We start from the raw sequence: 25,419 nt of genomic DNA on the forward strand, positions 1-25,419 counted from the left end.
GTCTTCGCCCCTTGCTTGTTATTATTGTTTATCTTGTTTGTCAATCACCCGGATCGCCTGCCATTTTCGCCGCGGCGGCTCCGCCTCATACATATTCATGGCGGCTCATTACCTGCCTGGCTCGTCGGCTGCCGGGGCTCTTCCGCGGCCCCCGCCTCTGTTCCCAGGGCCGAACAACAGGTGACTGGAGCAGGCTGCCGCATTGTTGCCCGTCATTTACATCACGCAAAAGCGCACATGTGGGATGGTGTGATAAGTGCGATACCACGGCCCCCCCCCCCTTCCCCCCCTCTGTTCCCCTTCCCCTGTCACAAGGGGATGACTACCCCCCAACCCCCCCCCCCCCCCCCCCCCCCCGAGCTTAATTGAAACTTTATTATTTCAGCACAATGCGTGGGGACCCGTTTCACATCAAACGGTCATTTAACAATGTAACATGAACTGCGTTCTTCTGATCAATTGAGTAACGCACACAAAAGGAGGGCAGCAGATGTTGGTTGGGGAACGGCGCTCGTTTTACGACGGGCGTCTCGAATAATAGCCGGGGCTCGGGGTGCTCCAGGTGTTTCTCAGCCCTCATTTCACCAGCCAGGAAGTACGAGGCGCGCTTCGACCGGCTTCCGAGCGCTGCTTTTCACGGTCCTGTCGCACTTAGCGCACAGTACCTGCTCTCCAGCCGCGGGCCCGCACAGAAAGCTTCGCTTTGCACTTACTGTTCATGTTGCCAAAACCTTTCCATGTGGTTACATCCTCAAAATTTCAATGAGGTCTGCTGCCCAGTGCATTATTTTGCTCAGGAACTTAAGTGCTTTCCCCTCGTAAAATTCTATTTTGGATGTACATTTTTCCCCAAAGTCTCCTTGGAGCAAACGTTATTAGGATGCAAGTTGTAGTTTCATTTTTAAATTGCGTTTAGTGTTTTGTGCTCCTCCGACAAACGGAAGGTTATGCTGTGGCATATTATAACCGCCTGGAAAAAGTACAGGCTGTATTTGTAATTTTAAAAAAGTAACAGCAGACGTTTCAACCCTTTGGACAGGAAGCCCTCATTGTAGAATTTCAGAAGGTGTGATTGTGACTCTCGAGCGCACGGAGGCTTAATTAAGTTCCTTCTTCGAAGCCGCCGCCGTCCGCAGGCGCGACCGCGCGTTCCGGCTGAGCGGCAGATCGAGAGCTCGCGCGAGCGGCTGGTTCGGACCGCAGACGTCCCCGTCGTTCCAGAGGACGGCGCGGGCTGAGCTGCCCGCGACACGCGTCGCGTCGTCGACGAGTCGCCCTCGTTAACCGCCTTTAATCCTCCCCGAGAACGGGCAGAAAATTCGACAGACAGCTCAGGTGGCGCGCTCTCCCCTGAATTTCGAAAAAAAGAAAAAAGATTTTCTCCTGAAAGACAAATTTAACGTTGCGTCAGGTCTGTCGGCTTTGCCAACTCTATCCCTCGCCGCCCCAGATATAATCCATTTTTTATTTCTCATTTAGTTTAATGCGATTTTGGAATCTGTCACCCTCGGTTTGTCGCCTGCCAGTCTCCAGCAGTAATGAAGCTCGGTTCGGTGTCGCGGTGTTCCCGTCGCTCCCGGTGTGGAGGTCTGGATTGGGTTACGCCATGGTGCCGTTCGGTAGATTAGTTTTAAGCGAACAGTTTCGATAGTAATGGTGTCACATTTTTTGCCCATCTGAAAAAAAAAAAACTTAGAGAAGTCAGGATAAATATATATATATATATTACTCCTTTGTAATTACTTCGGATGATGGAAATGATGGTTTAATCTATGTGGCTAAATCGGCTCCAGAAATGGAAGTTAGGAAAATTTGAACTTTAAAATGTAAAACATTCATTTCAACATATCGGCTCCTCTGCCACCTGTTTTGATCAATTGATTATTTATCAGCATTAGCTGTTGGTGTCGCATGTTTACACCTTTATTAAAAATTGAAGTAGTGTATCATTCTGTCAGCAGTGACAGCTGCTCAGGGGCCTGTTTATATCCCCTCTTGGCAAATTCCATTCTAATGGGATAAGGAGTTTATTTATTTTTCCCTCATAACATGGTGTCATAAAAAATGATTCTGTACACATATTATGATGATTTGACGTGAGGAACATCTGCAAAATTCCGACTTGTGATAAGCCAACTACTGGCAGTCTGTCACAGTCTGGTCCTGGTCTTAAAATCAGGACTTTAATAAGATTTTTTTTTTTTGGATTTGTTTTTCATCATTGTTTACTGCTTTTATTTTTACCAGAATCTTCAAAAACCCTTAAAAATGAAGATGATCCATCCGTAGACTGGATTATTGCCGTGGGACTTATAAAGTGAAATTTGTTTTGATCTTCGCCTCCTGTTTTTGGATGTTAAATAGTGTTGAGACACATTTCTTTAAGGAAAACTGAAGCACATCCCCTTGTTTACTTGTTTTTTTAATGAGCTAGTTGGTATGATGTCAAAAAAGTATTTTATCTCAACTTTGGCATTGTTATATTCATATAAAAATATGTGCAATACATTGTAAAACATGGTTCTATGCAATTAGAAAATACATGTCTAGGTTAATCAAGATTAAAACTGAACTACTGAGATCTGTTTTTCTTATTCTGATTATTTCAGTGTGTAGACATGTACATTGCAGTTTTAGAAAAGGCTGACATGATATGACTATATAACACCGGCAGTTTCTGCAAAATGTCAGTTTTTTGTGGTTTTGAAGGTCGATAAAAAACCTTTCTACCTCACCTTTGCTGAACACTGCCTGTCCTTGTCCAGCAGCTGAGCTTTTCCTCACATCCCAAGTCTTTAATCTTATAATTGAAGCCTTGTTTTTTTTTTTTTTTTTTAATTTAAAGAGGTTCAAATTAAAGCTGCGGCTTTAGCTTTCACGGGATCTTTTAAAAATCCCTAACTATTGATTCACACTCAGGCTGTGCCGCCATTTTAAGACTTATCGAGATGTCAAGTGCGGGAGCCGCGCGATTCGCATTATCGCAAAATAAAATGAAACGCTCCATGATCTGTCTTGAAAGATTAAGCACCGGGGGAAGGAGAATCCATTAAGAAGAATTAAGTTTAGCAATTAGAGCTCTCCTGCATGTATGAAACAGTCGTGTCTTTTCCCCCCCGTCTTAAATGGAGGCTGTTCGGTTTTTTTTTTGCGCTGTGCTCCCATGGGGTGGATAGAGAAAAGAGCCAACTCCAGACTCCCCTTGTACATCTGCTGAGATTCACAGTGATTTCTCCTGTTGTTTGAATTCTTTGAGTTTAATAAAGAGTTTATTGCTTGGAGAACATTTTTATTGATTGTGCTGTCCCTGTGACTGTAATTTGAGATTTGTTGATCTTCCCTATTTTCTGACTTTACTGTTGGGAATATGCTGTGCTGAACAGACAAAGCCATCTATAGATGAAATTTATTTTCACCGTGATACAGGGGAGGGGGGGGGATAGAAGAGTTGATTCACATGTCTAGTACTCCAGATTCCTTTACCTTATCAACAAACCCCATTTTGCCCTCTGCACATGAGGTCATTCATTTTTCCATCCATCCTTTTTTTTTTTTTAAAGTCTATATTCACTTATACTCCATTTCTTTTCAGACATAGGGCTCTGGACTACCAGACGATAAAGAAAGCGACAGAAGCACGTACTCATGCACGTATAATACAAACAGAAAGACAAGTGGCAGCTGTGGGTCCTCCATGTGCCTGTTGCACCAGCAGTGCCCAATTTGGGGGCGGGCAGACGAGTGTCATCCACCGCTTCTTAGCACACGGCAGTTTGGAGGTTTACGCTGGAGCCAGAGACACTTCACAGGCTGCTCAACAGGCAGACTCGCAGGCCCTCCAGTGACCAGCGGGGGTCGCTAGTGAACGATGAGTCACTGAAATCCTCCCGTTTTTGAGTGACGTTAGAGTGCTGTGGCCAGGCCGAATTCTAAAACCAGCATCTGCTCTTGAGCACAGAGCCTTAACAGGATGAGCCAACCGGCAACACCTCATTAAAATTATTTGAACGTAAAAATTTGAATCCATTTGTAAATGTCCATCCCTGTCATGTGCTTGATGGTCAGAAAACCAACAGACGTCTATCGGGTGACTTAGCAAATTCAACCATAATTTGCGCTACCCCTTTAAATGTGACCTCCTGGCAGCGTCCTTAACGGTGGCTTTTTTCAGACAGTTGTACGTCAGCCGGGGCACTTGCCCTTTCGTAGTTAGCTTTTAAGTTACGCCGTGGTCTCTGTCCGATTCGTGCCACAGGAACCAGACGCAGAGGAGGGAACGGAATGGAGGGCCAGTGGGGGGAACAGGTTCATTTTAATAGGTGTTAGATTCCGTGCATTCTGTTCATTAAAAAAAGAGGCACATAGAGCCAAGGACAGGACCAGTCATCAGCGCTGTATTTTCTGAGTCTGCATTAGTGTTAGTGCTTCCTTACATCATTTGGCAGTAGCTTGACCCCGACTTTAATTGTCTCAGCTACTTTAATGAATGCAACCAAACACAACGCTCAGCTTGTTTTTGTTATTATAGGTGAAATGCTAGAGAGGTGCTTGTTTCCGCGTTTGCACATTTATGTGTACATCCAGGATTACAGCAGGGAACGGCTTTTTTATTTATTACTATTTTTTTGTGTAATAAAGAACGTGCAGCACGTGGCAGGACGGAACACCTTGAGGTGTCCGGAACCTGCGCTGCTTTGAAACGCGTCGCGTAACGTTGGTAACGTTTACCCCTCCCCTTAATTCGTGAACAGCGACTTGTCGCCGACGTCTGGTCTCGGAGAAACCGCTCCGGATCGGGCCCGCCAGCCCGCCCGCCCGCCCGCCCGCCCGCCGCTCGGGGCGAGCTCGTCTTATTTCCGCGGGAATGTCCCGGAAACCCGCTGGTTTTAACGTTTCCCTTTTCAAAGGTAGTGGCGCGGGACGCGCGCGTAAAGAGGCAGCTCTTCAGTCGTCCCCGCTAAACTGCGTTGAGTTGGCACGGGCCGTCTGTGGGCTCGAAAAGTGAAATAAATTAAACGGAAGCAACTCGACAGCAACAGAGATCAAAGTGGGCGGCTGAAAGCCCTGCAGATACTGTCATTCTGTCAAAATGTTTATTGAACCGGGGCCCGTATCTTATTATTGCGCTGTTATGTTTAAAAAAAAATAAAAAAATAATAATAAATTATTTGTAGCTGTATTGCGTCGGTTGCTCCCTTCAAAGGTAGTTTTAATTCATTGTTTTTTAAATGTATGAAATTAACCATCGTCCCCACACACCTGGGTGCAGATATCCAGCTTTTTGGAGACCACACGTTCGGGTTTTTAAAAAAGGTTATTATCCCGATAATGCTCTTCTGATGCCTGTCAGCTAGTGTCCGCGCAGATCTGTTCGATGGACAGCCTCCTGGGTCTTATCTCGTTGTAATGCGTTTGAGAAGCTGCGCGTTTACTCGCGGCAGGTGTACCTCCGTTTTACCAATAAGGACGGACCTGCTAAGAGCAGACCCGAGTGAAGGCGCCCAGGACAAGCCCCCCCTACCCCCCCCCCCCCCCCCCCCCCGGAACACCCCGTATTCCTCCATAATTATCTGGCTAGGCTCCGTGTAATCTCTCGCAGATGGAGGCCGTGTCTGGAGGCCTGGCGGGGCGTGCGGCAGAGTGTGCGGGAGACGGGTTTGCCTTCGCAAACCTCGCCACACCGGGCAGTTGCCCGGGATCGTCGGGGACAAAATATCTGGGATTTGGGAAAAACCTCGGCAGACCAGAGTCGAGTAAAACAGCTCGAGAGAGAGAGAGAGAGCTAGAGAGAGAGAGAGAGAGCTAGAGAGAGAGAGAGAGAGAGAGAGAGAGAGAGAGAGAGAGAGAGAGAGAGAGAGAGAGAGAGAGAGAGAGAGAGAGAGAGAGAGAGAGAGAGAGAGAGAGAGAGAGAGAGAGAGAGAGAGAGAGAGAGAGAGAGAGAGATGTTCAATATTCATTTTAGCCCCGGTTCCTCACTCACGTCCTGTACAGCTGTTTGTTGTACTGATAATGTGAAGGCAACAAACAAGGAAACGGCAGATCCAAATTGCTTGTCTTTTCCCTCCTAGCAGCAGCCACGGAAAAAAAACAAAACAACCCCAAATATCACTGCAAGCAGCAGCTCCTGAGGTCCTAGCACCTGTTATGTAATCCATGTGTTCCTGCTGATGGGATGTGCTAATTGGAATTTCTTTAGCATATATGCTGTAATATCTTCTTGCAAAAAAAAAAAAATAAGATCACCTCCTTTTTCAGCAATTTAATTGATGGGTAAAAACTAGAAGAAATTTTGGCCTACGCAGATTGTGAATTCCTGCAGTTTTGACTCATGTGGAGAAGACGTTGATGATTTTGTATCCTTCCTTGAGGGTAATTGAAAAAATGAATTTAGGTAGAATAAATTTAATTCCTAAATCAGTTTCTGAGAAATTGGAACGACCACAGCTTGCGTGCCTTTTGCCGATCGTCTGTCCAGAACTAAGAGCTATTTCTTAAAACTATTCATCTTACCCTCGCCCTGCAGAGGGCTCTACATTTCGATTTACAAGGATCGATCGATTTATAATCATTGGACCCTGTCAAACGTGGGGAGCAAATTCAACGGTTTTATCCTGAGAAGCATTTTGAAATCATAACTTGAATACCTTTATTGATAAAGGTTTAAACTGACATTATGCTAAAAGTTGTTTTATTCAGGAGAGTCGAATGAAAACATTACCTTTTGTGTTGCATTGCTTCATTTAAACATTTTTTTATTAACCAATAGTTGGAATATTTTTCTGTACCCTATACTTTTTTTCATGGATTTAAAAACAAAATTACAGACTTCTCCATTAGGAGAATTTAGTTTGCACATAAGCGGTTAAATTAAACACATATGGTTGTGTTTGAAACATGAATGCTGTTGTAAAATGCAAGTCCCCTAGCAGCTTTTGAATCATTAACTATTGGCTGTGTGTGTGCGTGTGTGTGTGTGTGTGTGTGTGTGTGTGTGTGTCTGTGTGCGTGCGTGTGTGTGTGTGTGTGTGTGTCTATAACAGACAATACTAGATAGATGCTAATCATAATTATGGCTTGATCCAACACTTATAATGAAGGCAGGCTGAGAAGCTTGTGTATGTATAAATAGAATATACCAGGTCTGCTATGAATGTCAATATATAGCTAATTTATCAGCAGTCATTAAAATATTAATGGCTTTATTCAGGCATTGCCAACAGGATGATTGCATTTCAAGGTTAGGAATGTTTGTTCAGAAACACATCTGATGAATCACTTGGTTTCAGTATGTGTACTTCTGCTGTTTCCTGCTGTCTAAGAATTGGTATTATGGTGGTTTGGCCTTCAACGGTAATCACTTTCACGAAATGGAAAGCATCATGAAGCATTATTGAATCCCTACGAGATGATTATATTATTTGATATTTGATCAAAATAGCTCCTGATACCCTCGACAGAAAAATATTGCTTCCAGTTATTGTTTTAGAAAGTTCAATGAAACCATTACATTTGTCAAAAAGCGTTTGCCAAGAAACAGGGCTCCTTAGATCCACATTGCAGAGACGGTGCAATAAACTTAATGGAGTAAGTAATCAATAGAACTTTCTGCGTGAAAGATCAACAGAGAATGATTACTCCGCTCGGTGTTTGGGTGCAACAGACGACCAGCGCTGCCAACACATCGCCAGCAGCTGTGCTCGGCCCTCCCCTCACCCTAAAAAGGAAAAAAAAAATCGTAATAAACGTGTCAAATATTCCAGGAAATCATGTCTGTATCTGGTGTTTTCAGTCTCATTCACTGTTTAATTGGCCATATGAGCAGCCTGTAAGTCTGGTTAGCATTCTAGCCTTTTCCGACATTATTTACTCTTGAATTTATGTACACAGATAGCGCTTCTGTCTGTGCTCTCCAGCATTTAAATCAGCTTCAAACAACCATTAAATTTACCTCTTCAGCTTGCGACTCTCTGTGATGAGCTGTGTGTTACTCACCTTTCCTTCACAGACACACGCCGGGGCATTTCTACAAGCTCCGCTCCAAATATCATTTCTACCATACAAAACAGCCTCTTATCTCTAGACAATGTAATTTAAAAATAAATACCAAAAAAAGAAACCAAAGCACTTTTTTTTTTTTTTACATTAAACATAGCGTTATAGTTTAATCATATGGGGTTATGCACAACTTTATGAGTTGTGGAGTTAGAAGACATTCAGGTTACGTAGAACTGGATGAGAAATTCCGACACGTTTACAAGAAGCAAAATGAAAAGAACTGACCCACCGAGGTCGACGCCAATTTATGTGTTTCGTCGATGCCCTGGGAAAAGGCACTGCGGCCGACCCTCTGCGCTCAGTACAGGACGGTTGTTTATCTTATCACGCAAACCTCTCTGTTGAGCGCGAGCAAACAAAGGCCGAAATTGACTCTTAAACTCTTGAGGGGACGGTCTTGGCGGGGGGAGGCGAATCGACGCGGGACGCAGCAGTTGCGTGCAGGCCCTTTTTTTTTTTCCGTTAGCGCTCCTCTCCGCCGCCGCAGCGGTGATTTCTCCCCGCCCGCGCCGCTCGTTATCGGCTCTGAGACCGCAGCCGTGCGTCCCGCGCTCGCTCTGAAGCTCATCGCGGTTTTTTCTGTGGCGTTCGACGTCGGCGCGTTCGCGTGTTGAGCGCAGTTAAGCCGATTATTATTCCCTTTTTTTTTCATTACCGTAGATCGCTGGAGCGAAAAGAATGTCGTTAAAACCCCCCAAACCCCCCCCCCCCCCCCCCATATTGACTCGCGCGCTAAGTGTAGCAAACTAGGATAATGAACAACAATAAAAGGAGAGGAGTAAACATTCAGGCGAATCGGCGTTACGTTCCAGGAGGGCATTGTCGTCACCAACCATTCCTAGTGTTGCATTGTGGGACAATGACATCACATCCTGCTGCTCTGCTAGCTCATCGACCCCCGGTTCGCTACAGCTGTGGCAGTTGTTAGGGTGGGGGGGGGGGGGGGGGTCACGTGACTGCGGGGGAGCCTCACACTTGTCGTTAGAGTCGGGGCAGTTAATGAGCGGGGAGGCAGCAGAGCCTCACCGAAAGGGCATCTCTTCTCCAAGAAAAAAAAAAGGAAAAAAAGGTCACCACGGTTCACTTCATTTGCTCGGCTGACCTTTACGTGCACAATTAACATTTAAGCAGAATGAGGCTTTATTTTCTCATCCTGGTCCTTTTCTGCACGTTTTGTCTCGAGATAATTGCGGAGTTGGAAGTGTTCGGTTTCTGAAAGGTCTCTAAGGTTGGGCAGGTTTTGTGTTTTTGTTTATGGCTTATTTACCATTCAGTTTTAATTAACTGGAAATTGCCTAGGTGTCCTCTTTTCAAAAATTCACTGCGTTTTTGAAAGACTTCCTACATTTATGTGCATTGATAGTGCAGTCCTTGAAATTCAGCAATTCAGTCGAGGAGGTATCATTAAGACCTCCAAAGATACGAGGAAATGGCTTAGCTGAAAAGGTTTTTAAAAAAAAAATAGCAGTGTGTTTGTGCATGACACATCCTATTTGCTGTAATGCCTTGTTCAACGTCGGTAAGCTTTTGAAGAGAAAACACCCACTGTACAGTAGAGAAATTGCAGGTGGAGATGGTACACATTTTGCTTTCAATTCAGACCTTGTTTTGCCATTTGTTTGAGGGCTCCAAAGAGCCCTCATACCTGTGATTAACTCTGCCCATTCACCCGAGCCGTGATTCAACTTTTCAGTCTGCGAAAAGTGGCAGGAAGAACGGCACTCTGGAAAAGCAGCGTGACTGAGTCACGTCCCAATAATGCCCTTTTATTCCGGGGAATTATAAAGAATCTGTGCGTACGGTTCTTTCGCGACACTGCCTGTTTTCACTTCCCTGCAGTTGATTTATGCTCTCTCCCATAATGCACCTCTTCCCCGGCTTTCACTCGTCACCCTTCACCTCTTTCCTGTCGAAAACACAAGATGGCACCCACTTCCCCAGCCCTTTTTTCTGCATGCATGCGCTGCTGAAAGCCCTTTCAGACGGTTACAGATTTTGTGTATCCCTTTTTTGTTTTTGAAATACATCTGGCTTCACTATGACAGATTCTGAAGATCCTGGGATCTGCTGGAAAAGTGTACTTTGCATGGATAAATGCCTTTTGCATGAGTTCACCCTTTCTTTAGGTCCTCCATTACTGTACTTGTGTTTCAAGATTTTATGCCCGAGTAAAGTAATGTATTGTCCCTCAATGTTCGTAGTCACAATGCAAAGGTCTTCCACTTGTTTATGTACTGTAATATATAGTCTATACATTTAACATATGAGTACATGCATTTGTAATATATAGTTTATACATATGTAATATATAGTTCATACATTTGATACGTGAATACAGTTAATGTTGTTCGTATATTCATATATTATTCATTTGTGGTTGTGTATTAGTGCAAACGAAAATCTGTTTTGTTCATAGGAGTTCCATGCTCGACTTTGGGTGGTTCAGATGCGAGAAAGAGCACAGTGAACTGTAATATATTCCATGTAATTACTTACGTAACATTAATACAGCTTGTGTGTGTTTTTTTAGTGCAGTGCGATGGACTGTAAAAGGGCCCGAGAGAAGCCTCTCTTTCGGGAAACTGACAGCTCTCTCCTGGTGTTTGCAGAACCTGATAAAGAACCTTCCGGAACAGAAGGAGCTGGCTTCGCTGGCGGAGCTGAAGAATGAGTACGAGGAGCTTTGCGAGTCGGAGCAGTTCGGCATTGTGGTGAGTGCTCCACCGAGGTCTCCCCCCCCCCCCACCCCCCCCAGGGGCTGTTCCTCAGCTCTTCCACAGGAAAAGCATTTCAATCGTCTGAATATTCCTGTGACCCCCCTCACCCCCACTATCCGTCCCCTTCCTCTTCTCCCTCCCTTACGCATGCTCTTGTTCCTCTCTCCTATATTTCTCACATTCTACTACTCTTTTACAGCCCCCCTTTCTCTTCCCCCCCTCTCTTTCTCTCTCTCTCTCTCTTGCTCTCTCGCTCACACTCTCTCGCTCTCTCCCTCTCTCACTGTCTGACATTTTGCTCTCTGGTGTTACATCGCTGTGTATTTCTCTCCCTTTAAATCTTTATTAGGGCTCCTGGTAGAGTCTGTGTAGGGGAGGGGACCGGGAAGCGAAGAGCAGGACTATTAAGAAAGAAAAGGGGAGAGGGAGGAAAAAAGAGTGCCTTCGGGCCCTCTGCAGCATCAGCGCTGTTCAATATATAAAGAGACGCAGTAATGTATAATTAAAAGGCCGAGAATGTAAAGGGCATTTTTTATGACAAGTCAAATCTGGTAGCCCAGTTGCGACTGAAAGAGGCGGCGATTCTGATTAATAATGAAGAGGCGAGACCGATTTTCGCGTAGCGGCGCGTGACGAGGACTCCGAGCGGCGTTGCGGTTTCGAGCCCCGGGATGAGTCCCGTGTTTTGTTTACGGGTTCCGGCGGCACACCTTCGCGCTCGCGCCGAGCGACCCCGTCGTGTAGCGGGTGAGCGGCCGCCGCGCGAAAGGTTGAGCTGCCGTATTTCACTCTGCCTGCCCGTAGCCCGTCGCTGTCAAGTGCCAAAGTTAAATCATAATTCTCGAAAACGTAATAAAAAGAATACCGTGACCTTGTTTTTTTTTCTCTCTCGGAAAGCGAAAACATTGAGTGGGATTTTGAGCCTTGAAAAAAAAACGTGCTAGGAGGATTTTTGTGCGTCAGCAAAACTTTTCTGATTAGTCAAAATGAATTTAAACGAGAAATAAATTCAAGGATGACCTGCGATGGGTGAAAGCCTGTAAAACGCTGGTCAGGCGATGCAAGCTCTTGCCCAGTGTCTGGCTGCAGCCTTCCGGCAGGTGGGTCCTTCTTGCTGTACGTGGCTGCCCATGGACATCAGGTCACTCAGTTTGAATGGCCTCGTAACTATTTCCCCGTCCCCAATCATCGTTAGCGTCGCGGTCTGTTCTTTCCCGCCGATTTCCTGTGAGCCCTGCGTGACGCGCGATACGATGAGCCTCGGGTGCCGCGTGATACGATGAGCCTCGCTGTTTGCGGTCTCCGCCGCGTCTCTTTGGGTCAGGTAATGAGGTGAGGTGCGACTGTTCCCCAGCCCCCGCCATTCCGGGTCGCGGGCGATGACACGGCGCCCTGCCCCGACGCGGGGCTTCGCGCGGCTGTCCGGCGGTAATGAGGCGGCTGCCGCGCTCTCGCCCCTCTCGTGTCGTACACAGAAACCGAATCCAGCCAGGGAGGAGGAGGAGGGCCCCCGCCCTGGCTTTTTTTTCCCGTTTTGACGGACGGCTCGCTCACGAGCTCCGGTAAAACGCGGGGCGCGATGGAAAGTCGCGTACGGGTGTCGCGGCCGCCCGCCGTGCGCCGCGCAGCGCCGTGTGACAGCACGTACGCGGAAAACCTGCGTTTCCGCCCGGGCGACGGAACCCCCCGCTTATTTCAGCTCGTCCTTCCTCTGACATTCTATCGCTATTTTTTCCCTTCCTCCTGCAGTTCCGGGGCAGGGAAAAAAAAAAGCCTCTAATTGTGATTCAAGGCAGTCGGTCTTCAAACGAGTTTATTCCCTTACAAAACCTGTCTCTTCCCACTCGATTATTCATCCTCGTGATTGATGTATTTGCAGGCTAAATGTTTGGCCTTGTAGTCGGATGGTATTGTTTTTGCTCGGTGGCGGTGGAGCTCCAACTTTGATGACAGACAAAAGCTTGTTGTGATTCATTAACTGAGCGAGTGCACTTTATCCTGAACGAGCGATCTCATTCGAACCATCAGACCAGCCGTCAAGGAACGGCGCTCGGCGATTGGACTGAATATCGCCGTGGGAAAATGAGGGAGAGAAACGGACAGAACCGGAAGGTTTTGTCAGGAGTTATGTGCTACCTTATTTCTTGTGACAGACTGTCATGAAAAGCCAAATTAAATTTCAGCTGGGAAGACAGCTTGGGCTGGTGCCCTCAGTACGGAAACACTTCTAGCCAGGAGCGGTCGGGCTCTTTAAGTAGCCTTTTAAGCAGCTTAAGAGCAGTAGTCTGTATTTTCGCCGTTGGGTACCGCGGGCGGGGTTGCTTTCGGCCTCCCGTCGGGTTTTTTTCGGGGCTGACTGTACCTCCGCTCTCCCCCCAGATGAGCTCGGTGAAGCTTCTCCGCTCGCGCCTGAACGGGATCCTGTTCAAGCTGACGTTCGAGGAGCAGGTGAACAACATCCGGCCGGACATCATGAACGTGACGTTCGCCTGCGAGGAGGTGAAGCGGAGCGACAGCTTCAGCCGGCTCCTGGAGATGGTGCTGCTGGTGGGGAACTACATGAACGCCGGCTCCCGCAACGCCCAGACCTTCGGCTTCCACGTCAGCTTCCTCTGCAAGGTCAGCTTCCTTCACCTCCGCCTCCGGCCCGCTTTTACTCTCTTTCTCTCCGTTTTCTCTCTCGCAGTGTAAATTTCTGATCAGTTTCCTCTGCAAGGTCAGCCTCCTTCACCCCCCCTTAGTTTCGCTTTTGTTCTCTTTGTCTCCGTTTTCTCTCTCACAGATTAAACTTCTGATTAGTTTATTGCGGTGACGATCACTCGTTTGTGTTTCCAAAGCATACACATGTAATGTGACTGTACAAGGCAATATCCCTCAAGTGATGTATGTCACAACAGGTGTTAGTTTGTGTTTCCTCTCTCTCTCTCTCTCTTTCTCCCATTCATCTTCTTATTTCATCCACAATTCTCAAAAAACCTGGCTGGTTTAGTACAGTATAGTACAGTTTAGCGCAGTATGTCCTGATGTTAAGAGGCCTAGTCCATTTTCTTCTGCTTTTAATGCACTGTTTTTGTGAATGAACCTTCTGTGGTGTCCGTGGGGAGCTCCTACGCCCCGTTTTGTGGGAGATTTGTTGGGATGTGTGAGTGGTCTAATCTGAAACGTGGTGCACTTGTTTTGATGTTCTGGCGTGTTATCAGAGGGACTCTGATTGTGAGGTACTGAAAAGAATCGGACAAGGAGAAGCAATTTAGAAATCTGCGGCGATTTAATCCGCCCATTGTTATGTTTGATGTTTAATCTATGTTCAATTTAATAGAACTTAATAAAACATCATAGAACTTCAGCGGGAGGCTAATGAACACGCACATGCGTTATGCATCCCTCTCTCCCACTTTCTGTGCGCTAGCATACTCGTAAAACAACCGAACGGGCATGAATTAATGATTAATTGTATGGATTTTTTGCAGGAACGATTCGGTATTCAGAAAAATTAGCTTCGGATATTAAAAGCCGCGGCTGTCTAGTCCCGTAAGTGTGTTTATTTATACAGAGGAACATCTGACATTCGAGTGTGATTCCCTGTCAGAAGCTGAGCGGTAGGCTAGGCTCCGAGCTCCACATGTCAAACCTCAGCATTGGGGAGAAAGCCATGGGAGTCTGCTAGCTTCAAAGGCACACGCGGTACGGTAAATGCCGTTGAAGGAGATGCAGTGTGTTCTTCAGCAGGATTTCTTCACCCTGCTCTTGCCTTTATTGTTTTTTTTTTTTTTTTTTTTTTAAATAAGAAATACATGTCGTGCTTTATATGGTTCTGCAATGCGACATACAGCTACTTTTTTTTTTTTTTTTTTTTTGCTTCGTGTACTTACGGGAAAAAGTCAGCAGAAGCTCCTGGAATGTGCCCTCATGCCATTGCCCTTTACAACTCAAGATGTTTGTGGTTTATGATGAGCGTGCTGTTGTGTGTTTGTATTATTGTTATTATTGTTATTATTATTATTATATTTTCTTTAGTTATAAATAGCGGGTCGTCTGAGGGTCAGGGCGCGGGGCACGCGGGTTTCGTAACCTCGCCGCTTTTCGACGGAGGCTCCGGCGGAGTCCGAGGCTCGTGCGGGCGCCGGTCATCGTCTGACAGGGTTCGGCCCTCGACCCTCCCGCCTCCCACGCGCCGCTGCAGCCCAGCCGCTTCCTCCCGCCCCCGCATCCCTTCCCCCCGCTGCTCTCGGTTCGGCGGTCTGTGCGCCAGCGAACGCGAGGAGCCTGGCAGCGCTCGGCGAGAGAGAGGGAGAGCGTTCGCGTTCGCAAAGCGGCGGGGTAATGGGTGGCGTCCGAGTTCGCGCCAACCGGATCGGTCGGCCGCCTGGCCTTTCAGACGCGGAGTAATGACGGCGTGCGATAGCGATGCGTAAGTGCATTAAGTGGTATTGTAACGCGGCGAGCGAAGTGCGCTATTAAGTAATATTTAATATTCTTTAAATCCCCGTGCTGGTTTCCCCATGTAATATTAATCGGAACTCTTTGGGCTGTGCGGCGCCTGTTTTAACCCTGGCAAACGGCCAGCGCGATGGTTCCAGGGATCCCCACTCAAGTCGCTTCCCTCGCGGAGAGAAGGTGGGGGGGGAGGGGGGGCGTTTAAGCTAGGGGACCCCCTCCTCCCACCTCCAGTCAGTGATGTCAGTGTGTGGATGTGAAACCCCTGGAACAACAAAAGATGCTGATAACAACCTAGGCTTTTTTCATAGCAAATGTTTCTACAATAGAGAAAAGAGGTTTAGATATTTGATGTTTATCTGAGATATTGGTTTAGACAGTCCAGGTAAGAAGTGCAATGCGTGTGTAAGTTAGTTGTGCAGATTGGCCTGATTTCAGAAGCCATAGGAGAAGACCATCTACAGACAGTATGGAGGGCAAGGAGAGAGCCTTGCATCATTGATATTGCGTTAGATTTGCTCTTTCTGTTATTTTAGTTAAATACTTTTTTTTTTAAATCGTTTTGACCTTTTTAAGGTCAGCCCCTTCAGAAGGTGCTGTGATAAAACTGAGACAGTCAAAGAAAGTTTGCCAATAATCTTTATAGTCTGCACAGAGCCAAATGATTCTCCCTGAAGAGACAATAAAAAAGAAAAGGGAAGAAGGATTTCTTATTACAAAGCTGTATTCATTTTATTTAACATTACATTTCATAGATTTAATATTGAAACATGAATCTGTGCAATGCAGCCTTTGCACATTGCGGCTAGCCACCAGATTGCCCAAGGGAGTGGTGAAGGGTTCCAGAGGCCTGAATATTTTTGACCTTTAAAAATAGTTTTTTTTTTCTTTCGGTGTATTCACGTGCACCTTCATTTAGAACATATGTGTGTTTATCATGCAGGTATGGGTTTGAGTGGTAATTTCCTGAGAATTCCTTCCCTGTTCGCTCTGTGTTTTCCTGCCCAAGTTTGAAATAATGGCATTTTGAGCACATCCTGTTTTTTCATCATGCAGCATGCAGTTTTCAATCAGCTGTCTCTGCCGTCTCCAGCAGAATAACCTCTTCGACCCCAGCCAATCAGGTTTCAAGTCTGACCGCTCCACAGGGACTGCTCTCCTCGCAGTCGCGGATGCGCTTGCCTTGAGAGAGCTTAGTCACTCAGGTCTGTTCTCATCCTGCCTAACGTCTGCTGCCTTCAGCCCCGCCCGCCTGCCTGCTGCCACGTCCTGCCCGCCGCCGCGTCCTGCCCTCAGCCACTGGCGGAGATGGGCATCTCAGGCTCCGCCCACGCCGGGTTCACCTCGCGTCTCGCAGGCTTGCTCTGTCAGTCGGCCTGGAGGGGATCCGTCTCCGAAGCCCCACCCCCCTCGAGTGGCGTCCCTCAGGGCTCCGTGCTCGGACCTCTCCGCTTCTCTCGCTACACGACACGGTCCAGTTCTCTCCGCTCACGGCATGCCGTATCATTGCTATGCCGGAGATACTCCACTCTTTTTCTCGTCCTGCCCCTCCGACGCCCTAGCTCAGGCCCGCATTTCGGTGGTTTTTCACTGACATTACAGCCAGGATATCCACCCACCCATCACCTGATGATTAATCTGAGGAAAACAGCACGTCTTCCTCCTGGCGAAGGCTTCCCCGGAGACTCGTGCTTCAGTCGCGCCGCGTCTCCCCCCCCGCTCAGCCAAGAATCATGACGTGACCCTGGATGACCTGACAGTCTCAGGACACATTGCAGCATCCACCTGACAGCAGACTCTCCCTTCACAGCGTCACGACAGAGGCCCCGCTGCTGTTTGTACAAGCCCTTGCAATCTTCTGTCTGGACTGCTGTAGCACGTTAGCGGCTGGTCTACTGGCCTGTGCAATCAGGCGACCGTCGCGGGTCAAAAATGTTGCTGTCCACCTGGATAGAACCTGCCGAAATTCAGACGTGCTCTCTCTGCAGTCAGTTCATATCTCTCATACTGACATACTGAGCTGCGAATGGTGATTACGCATACATTATACACAGACAGTGATTATTACTGTATATACCCTCCAACCAGACCTCTCCATTCTGCATCCTCCTGCTAGCTGAGCTCAGAGCAGCTGCTCCTGGCGGTCCTGTATCTTCTCCGTCCTCGTACCCTGACGGCGGGAACGACCTTCTTTTTACTCTTGAGGAAGACGTCGGTCTCCCCTGGTTCATTAACGGCGTCTGTTTCTCTGAGCTCAGTGTGTTCCAGCGCTCCTCATTTCGGGCTGGTCCCTGAGAAGTCGTCCGAGTGAGGAGTCCTTCTCTGTAGGTCGAACGACTTTCCCCTGTCAGTCAGGAAGACGGATCGGCTGGCTGCCTCCTGAAAACATCGGAAAACTCACCTTTACAGACCGCCGCAATTTTTCTGTGTGGTTGAAAAAGAAACTGGCCCCTTTTTCTCCCTTTATATCGTGGGTTATGGCGGTCCTCAGGCGCGCACATTGACGGTGGCGCTTGTGTATAATTGCAAACCCGTGTGTCCCTGGCTCCCGTGTTATTTCTTTCCTGTGTGCAGTGCGCTTTTTCCGAGCCGCTTCCACTAAAAGCGCCCGCTAAATGACCTCGTTGTAAATTTTAAATTGCCCGCGACGCCGGGCCTCCGCTCTCTGTAACCCGGGGTTGAATTTCGGGCTTTTATGTAACTTTCAGATGGGCCTCTCTCGCATTAAATAAACCCCCGGTGTCTCTGCGCCAGTAAATAACAGGTTTAAAAAAGTGAGGACAGCTCTTCCATCAGAGAGCAGGCCCCTCTGGCGGGAGAGGGGAGCTGAGACAAAGTGCCCGCTCGGCCTGCCGCTTTGACAGGTTGAAAACAGGGGGGGGGGGGGGGGGGGGGGGGGGGGGGGGGGGGGCTTGCCGCCGCGTGGTTATTTCGGCTCTCTCTCTCCGCGCGCTCGTGGCCCGAGGGTCACCGGCGAATGAGATGAGCGAGGCGCCGCGCCGCGCCCTTGAGTGAGGGTATCGATGCTATCGAAACTTTTCTGTTTAAAAAAAAAAAGAACGCTGTCAGAACTTAATACTGCTGTGTTACATGGCGATAGCAATCATTCAAGTTTTAATTGACCATAACGGCTTTTCCTCAAAAAATATATCTATGTGGCTTATACACACACACACACACACACACACACATATATAAATAGATATATAGCGCCTCTGTTTTGAATGGTTGGTTCCTTTTCACAGACTTCTGAGGAGCGGATTTGACATCTTTCAGGAAGCGTATGCTCGAGAGGAGATTACACTAACTTAATAAACGAGTAACGAGTGAGACAGAAAAGCCATGTGGGAAAAAATCCTACACCTCACTTGCGGTGTCTTTCAGGAAGTGACGGAAAAGGCTGTAAATGAGAAATTATGTTAATTAAAGCCAGATTTTCTTCTGGTCCTTCGGGACTCATTGTCTACATCTTTCATCTTTAGATATTGTATATCTCTCACCACGCACCATATTCCTGAGGAGAGAATGTGCTTTCTGTACGACCATTTTTATCACATTATAATGTTATCATTACCTTGTTACAGCGATTAAAATCTGTATGTATGAAATATAGTGTGGCAATTCTCATGTTTTAAATCTTATGTTGCAGTATGCTGAAATTAATGAGCGCCTTTGTCTTCTTTCAGCTGAAATGCTATCCTGCTGCTTTTATGGTTCAGGCGACAGCCGTTTGAAACATGGTTGTTGACTCTCTTTCTTTTTTGGTGCATATTTGCTTTCTGAGCGCTCCCGAGTTGTGGTCTGTCCTTCAGTCCTGTCATAAATATATCAGCCTCTCTCTACGCTTCATTTCCTGTCCTCCAACTTCCTCTGCATGCAAAATATCTGTGGGTCTGTATGGGAAAAAAAAAAATTCAGAAGGTTTTATCAGAAAGATGTCTTGGAAGTATAACCTCAAAATAATTAGCATTATTGATTGACATTATGGGCAGGGTGCGTCGATATGGGGAACATTGCCGGAAGTTCTTAGCAAAATTGAGAGAGGTGAAATGTCAGTTGTAGCAATAAGCTTTAAAAATTGAGCGCATATACAAAAACAATGTCAAAGACATTTGTGCGTCTTATTATTTTTGTCTGTTGGTGTAACCATGTACATAATTGCGATACGCCTCAGTGTATCACATTTAGTCAGATGCGTGGAAAATTGTGTGGGTATGTCAAAATCCTGAAGATGCAAATATAATTAATTAAAACAACATTCAACAACATGTTTTCCAGGTCCAAGATACGTGTTGTTTTCTGTTCGCTCGAGCTTTCACCTAAATCCCAACCACTCACTTTTATCTCCAGCGTATTAGAATGAAAAATAAAGATAAAGGTCTTCTCCAATTATTCAGCTTGTTCCTTCTTCTTAAGGTTAATGCTGTGGCTGATCACGAAATGCGTGAAAAAAAGGTCTTTATTTCCCTGGCAGAAAAGAACACCTCGCCACAACTGCATTTCATTTTCCTTTAAGTACAGAAATGTATTTTTAGCCTTCGTACAGAATCGCACATTTCACCATTTCTGTTCACTTTTTCGCCACCTGAAACACCTCACAGCGTGTTCTTGTTATTCGCTGCTTACTCGGTGCCGGTGTCCGGTGCAGCCGAGACCACGTTTCGGGTCAGTTATAAATATGAATTCATCCTAATAAAACGCTGGATTTCATGGCGCGGTGCCATTCCGTGCTCTGCCTTTGTTTTCCCGGTGAACGTGCCCAGGTGCTCCACAGGGGCTTCTGTGTAAGTGTAGTACTGCGGCAGTGTTGCTGGTTTTAGAAGTCAGAAGCTGTACTGAAGTGATTGACATGGCTGGTCATTAAACTGCTTTTGTTTTCCTCTGTCATTCCAGCTTTTCATGGATATTCCCATCTCTCACAGGCAGGCACACACACACACACATATGCATGCACACACTCACACACACACACACACACACACACATGCATGCACACACACATGCACGCACACGCACGCACGCACTCACACACACACACACACACACGCATGCACTCGCATGCACGCACTCACACACAAACACACACACACGCATGCACGCACACATGCTAGTGCACTAACACTTGCACGCATGCACACACACATGCACGTACACAAACACAGATCCACATATATGTGTGCTGATACACATGTACTCACGCACACACACACACACGCATGCACGCACACGCTCGCACGCTCGCACTCACACACACACACATACACTCTTACATGCTAGTGCACTCAGACTTGCACGCACATACGCATGCACGTACACAAACACCGATCCACATATATGTGCGCTGGTACTCATGCACACACACACACACGCACACACACACGCTCGTTAGTGCACTCGCGCACACACACACACACACACACACTCGTTAGTGCACTCGCGCACACACGCACACACACACACACACACACACTCGTTAGTGCACTCGCGCACACGCGTGCACACACACACACACTCCTGCGCTGGCGCACGGGCTTATATGCATGTGCCTGTACACAAGCGCTGGCGGCGCGCAGTCGCAGCCGGTAAGTGGCTGTAGCCCGAGGTAGGGCCCGAGGCTCGCCCGTCTCCACTTGTCACTCTCACAGGAAACTCTCCTTACGGTCGTCACGGTCCGCTGCCGCGGTCCAGGTTCGCCGCGGTCGCCGGCCGAACCGGCCCAGACGCCGGCGGCCGCTGCCGACCGGCTGTACTCCCCGAGCTTGCTCGCGCCCGACTCATCCCGAATTCTCACCGCCCCGCTCTGAATCACTGCTGGGGAAGGGGAGGATCTTCGGCGGAGTTGTGGGCTTAATTGAGCAATCTTCGCTGACAGTCCTTTTGTCGGTAAGAGGGTTCTAATTCCCACCCCTGCCTCATCTCTTATTTGTTAATTGTTGTTTGATATTTATATAGTTCAGACATCTTGGAGGGAAGCTGCTTGTTATTCAGCGCGAAGCCTCGCTCTCGACCGCAGATATGAAATGCAGATAGGAGGCGCCCTTTGACCTACACCGGCTAGTTCTGAGTGTGAGGAATGCAATTTCAAGGCAATTTGGGAGGAAATTTAATAAATATAAAGGCCTGCTGAGAACGTTTGCATTTTGGAGGTTTCTAAAATTGGAACAACTCGCTCGGTAACGCAGGTTAGAAACTTGTTTTGGCAGTTAGATATTGCGGTGAAACTCACTCAAAGTGTGTTGATGAACCAGAGGAAATGAGATTAATGGAAATCCCCTGTTGAAAACGGGTTCAGCCATTTTCACTTGATTCTAACTGCAGTGCTGTTGGAAAGAATCTCATTTCATTGCAGCTGCACTATTTACAACCCCTTTTATGGAATTTAAAAGTTAAGTTTTTTAACTTTAGTAGTACTTCACTGAGAATAAAGATTAACAAGCGATCCGTCACCTTCCACGTCTGCGGTGATGTTGCCAAGGGGCAGTGTCACACGGCGCGGATTGTGTCGCGAGATGATCTGTGGCTCAAAGCTCCGGCTTGATCAACAATAACAGCCGAGCTTAAGAAGGACCACCTCCACCTGACAGGAAACCTAGGGGACAGGAAGTGATGTGTCGCGCGGCAAACGTCTTGTCAGGCATAACCCTGAATCCAGCCCAGAGGCAGCTCGAGCTAACAGCCTGCGCTGCGCGTGGCAGCCACATGCACTTGCCATCAAAGGAAGCCACGCGGTGGCTCCTATACACCCGGTAAGACTGCGCCTGTGGAAAATAGCGCACTGCGAATCTTTCCACCCGAGCTCAGAACCCAGAGTGCCTCCCTGCTTTTCGGCCTTTTTATGGCTCGCCTTACCGTGAAGCCCAAAAAAATGACCCGAAATGGAGCTTCTAAATGACCTCGTAATTGCCCTGGTGAAGAAACTGGGCTGGAGGATGCACTTCCCCTGCTGCAAATTGGTGCTTGGAGTCACTCCACCGAAAGGCCAAGGCGCTCCCCGGCCATCGGCGCCCATCAAAGAGAACTCTCCGACAAAAAAAATGATGCACTCACTGACCCCCGCTCCCAATCTCGCAGTCGCTGGGTCCCAGACGGGGACTCCACCCCGAAGAGGTGCGCGCTCCACAGGGACGACCCGCCACGAGCGAGGGCTGCTCTGAGCTCGACACGGTCAGCCGACGCTGCGGTCGCTCTGCGGTCGAGTTAAACACGCCGCCGCGCCCGAGGTTAGGCTGGCACGCGTTCGCTGGGATGGGTGCTGTGGGTGGGGCCCGCACAGATGTGCCCCCTCACACAGGGATGAGCGTTAAACACGCCGCCGCGCCCGAGGTTAGGCTGGCGCGCGTTCGCTGGGATGGGTGCTGTGGGTGGGGCCCGCACAGATGTGCCCCCTCACACAGGGATGAGCGTTAAACACGCCGCCGCGCCCGAGGTTAGGCTGGCGCGCGTTCGCTGGGATGGGTGCTGTGGGTGGGGCCCGCACAGATGTGCCCCCTCACACAGGGATGAGCGTTAAACACGCCACCATGCCCGAGGTTAGGCTCGCACACGTTTGCTGGGATGGGTGCTGTGGGTGGGGCCCGCACAGATGTGCCCCCTCACACAGGGATGAGCGTTAAACACGCCGCCGTGCCCGAGGTTAGGCTCGCACACGTTTGCTGGGATGGGTGCTGTGGGTGGGGCCCGCGCAGATGTTCCCCCACCCACAGGGAGGGGGGGGTTCAGCGGGCCGCTGGGCCTCTCCAGACCCCCGCGCCCCTCCCAGCCCGTGACAGATGGGCCCCTCCCCCCCCGCGGGCTGGGGCTGTCTGCTCCGTCTGCGGGGATTGAGATGGATGGCCGCCTGTGCTGCCGACCCCGTCCCGGGCCCCTGCTGGGGCGCCGCTAGCGCCGGATGGACCCGCCGCTGGGCTCGTTCCGCCGCGCTCCGCCGCGCTCCGCCGCGCCGCCGGGCGTGAACACGGGCGCCCCGCCTCCGCCCCTCACGCACCCCCCCCACCGCTCGCGCGGAGGTTCTGATCGCGGCGGGGAGCGGCCCAAACCCCCGGGGCGCTCGTTTTCGAGCGAACGCCGCTTTCAACCGTCCGCCGAAAGAAAAGAGCTCTGAAAGAAAAGAGCCGAAAGAAAAGAGCTCGGGGGGGGGGGGGGGGGCGCCTCCCCTGCCGAGCGGCCCCCTCTCGTCCGATTGGTCGAGCTGGGATCCGTTCCGGCACGTTCGGGGAGGCTTCGCGGCGTGGAGCCAGAGGTGTCGCGGCTGCCCGGAGGACTCCCCGGCCGCCTCACGGGCCTGGCGAAGGGGGGCGGGTCGCTCTTTGGCGGTCGTGACCCCGCGCCGGAGGCGGTACGGAGCCCTAATGGCCGTCTCCGGGGGCGACGTGGGCGATTGGCGGCACGGCGCGGCGCGGCGGGGAGGTGGAATGTCTTCGGGGCTCGTGGGTGGCGGGACAGGTTTAAGAGGTACAGGACGGGTCCTGAGGGACGCCCCTGCCATTTGCAGCATATTGAAATCCTGTAGACCGCGGCGTCAGGCGAGCCAGGCCGCGTGGAGCAGATTAATAATTCTCACACTGCTGAATTCTTCACAGGGACTGTCAGCAGGCCGTGGCCTTTTAAACTGCACAGTTGCTTGTGTGTATTTGAGCTGCTCTTGTTTTATAGGTAAGTGCGAGCACTTCTACTGAACAGCCAAGAATTTCACCCTTAGATTCTTTCTGAACATCTCTTCTATATCCGTAATACACAGCAGACCCCCTCCCCCCCCCCCCCCCCAAACTGTCCCCCCACCCCCCCCTCTATACACATACTGTAGGACATAAGGGTTGTGCTCACGGGGAAAAAAAAGATGTAGAAAAATCACCATTCATCACCATTGATATGGAGAGGGCTTGAAAAGCAAGTCTCAATAATTCATTGCAATCAGGAACAATCATGGAGGGAGAGCAAGTGAGGAAAATAGCAGGGCTCCTCCTGGGCCTGTCGGCGGTGACTAATGGGTCTACCAGGAACAATGAGAGCAGCGGGTCCTGTTGTCAGATCGCTGTGGGCTCTGGCACAGGGGCCCGGCGAAGGCTCGGTTCTCCCACGTGGGGGAGCACTGCCTCTAAAGCGCAGTCAGCACAGTCAGCACAGTCTGAGTCTGAGCTGGGTACTCTGGGTACACTGAGCCTTTACTATAAGCACAGTCTGAGTCTGAGCTGGGTACTCTGGGTACACTGAGCCTTTGCTATAAGCACAGTGAACACAGTCTGAGTCTGAGCTGGGTACTCTGGGTACACTGAGCCTTTACTATAAGCACAGTGAACACAGTCTGAGTCTGAGCTGGGTACTCTGGGTACACTGAGCCTTTACTATAAGCACAGTGAACACAGTCTGAGTCTGAGCTGGGTACTCTGGGTACACTGAGCCTTTGCTATAAGCACAGTCTGCACAATCTGAGTCTGAGCTGGGTACCCTGACCCTTTACTATAAGCACAGTCAGCGCAGTCTGGGTCTGAGCTGGGTACTCAGGGTACACTGACCCTTTACTATAAGCACAGTCTGAGTCTGAGCTGGGTACTCTGGGTACACTGACCCTTTACTATAAGCACAGTCTGCACAATCTGAGTCTGAGCTGGGTACCCTGACCCTTTACTATAAGCACAGTCAGCGCAGTCTGGGTCTGAGCTGGGTACTCAGGGTACACTGACCCTTTACTATAAGCACAGTCTGAGTCTGAGCTGGGTACTCTGGGTACACTGACCCTTTACTATAAGCACAGTCTGCACAATCTGAGTCTGAGCTGGGTACTCAGGGTACCCTGATCAGCCCAGGTGCCTGGCATTACATCACTCTGCCCTCAGTGTGAATGGGTCTGGAGTTCTGGGTTGACTGTAGGGAGGGTAGTGTGTGTATGCGTGCGCGCGCACGCGTGTGTGTGTGCGTGTGTGTGTGTGTGTGTGTGTGTGTGTGTGTGTGTGCGCATTATGTACTCTGATTTTATACGGTTGCACTATAGTTACTCATGATTTCCACCTTAACCTGTGTAAACTGGTAAATGTCTTAGGAAAAGAGCCACTTACTGTGAATTGTTTACGCCTGCTCTGCCTGTACTATAGCGCTGTCCTTTATCCGCCGCCGCGGCCCGCGATGGCGTAATCTGATTTGAGGTTGTGCTCCCGCATTAGTGCGGCCCCCGAAACGCGTTTGAAACTGACGCCGTCAGTCGCGTCGGGTGCCC

At 49.0% G+C, this 25,419-nt stretch overlaps 1 protein-coding gene across 1 annotated transcript in view; it reads left to right on the top strand.

Moving 5' to 3' along the window:
• The window catches only part of diaph2 (diaphanous-related formin 2), a 442,997-nt gene that overhangs the window by 261,444 nt on the left and 156,134 nt on the right, over positions 1–25,419 (top strand). The window contains 2 exon segments of the mRNA XM_035408002.1: positions 10,665–10,766; positions 13,152–13,391. Coding sequence (XP_035263893.1) covers positions 10,665–10,766; positions 13,152–13,391 — 342 coding nt within the window.

This window comes from Anguilla anguilla, chromosome 3 (assembly GCF_013347855.1).
Source record: "Anguilla anguilla isolate fAngAng1 chromosome 3, fAngAng1.pri, whole genome shotgun sequence".
NCBI lineage: Eukaryota > Metazoa > Chordata > Actinopteri > Anguilliformes > Anguillidae > Anguilla > Anguilla anguilla.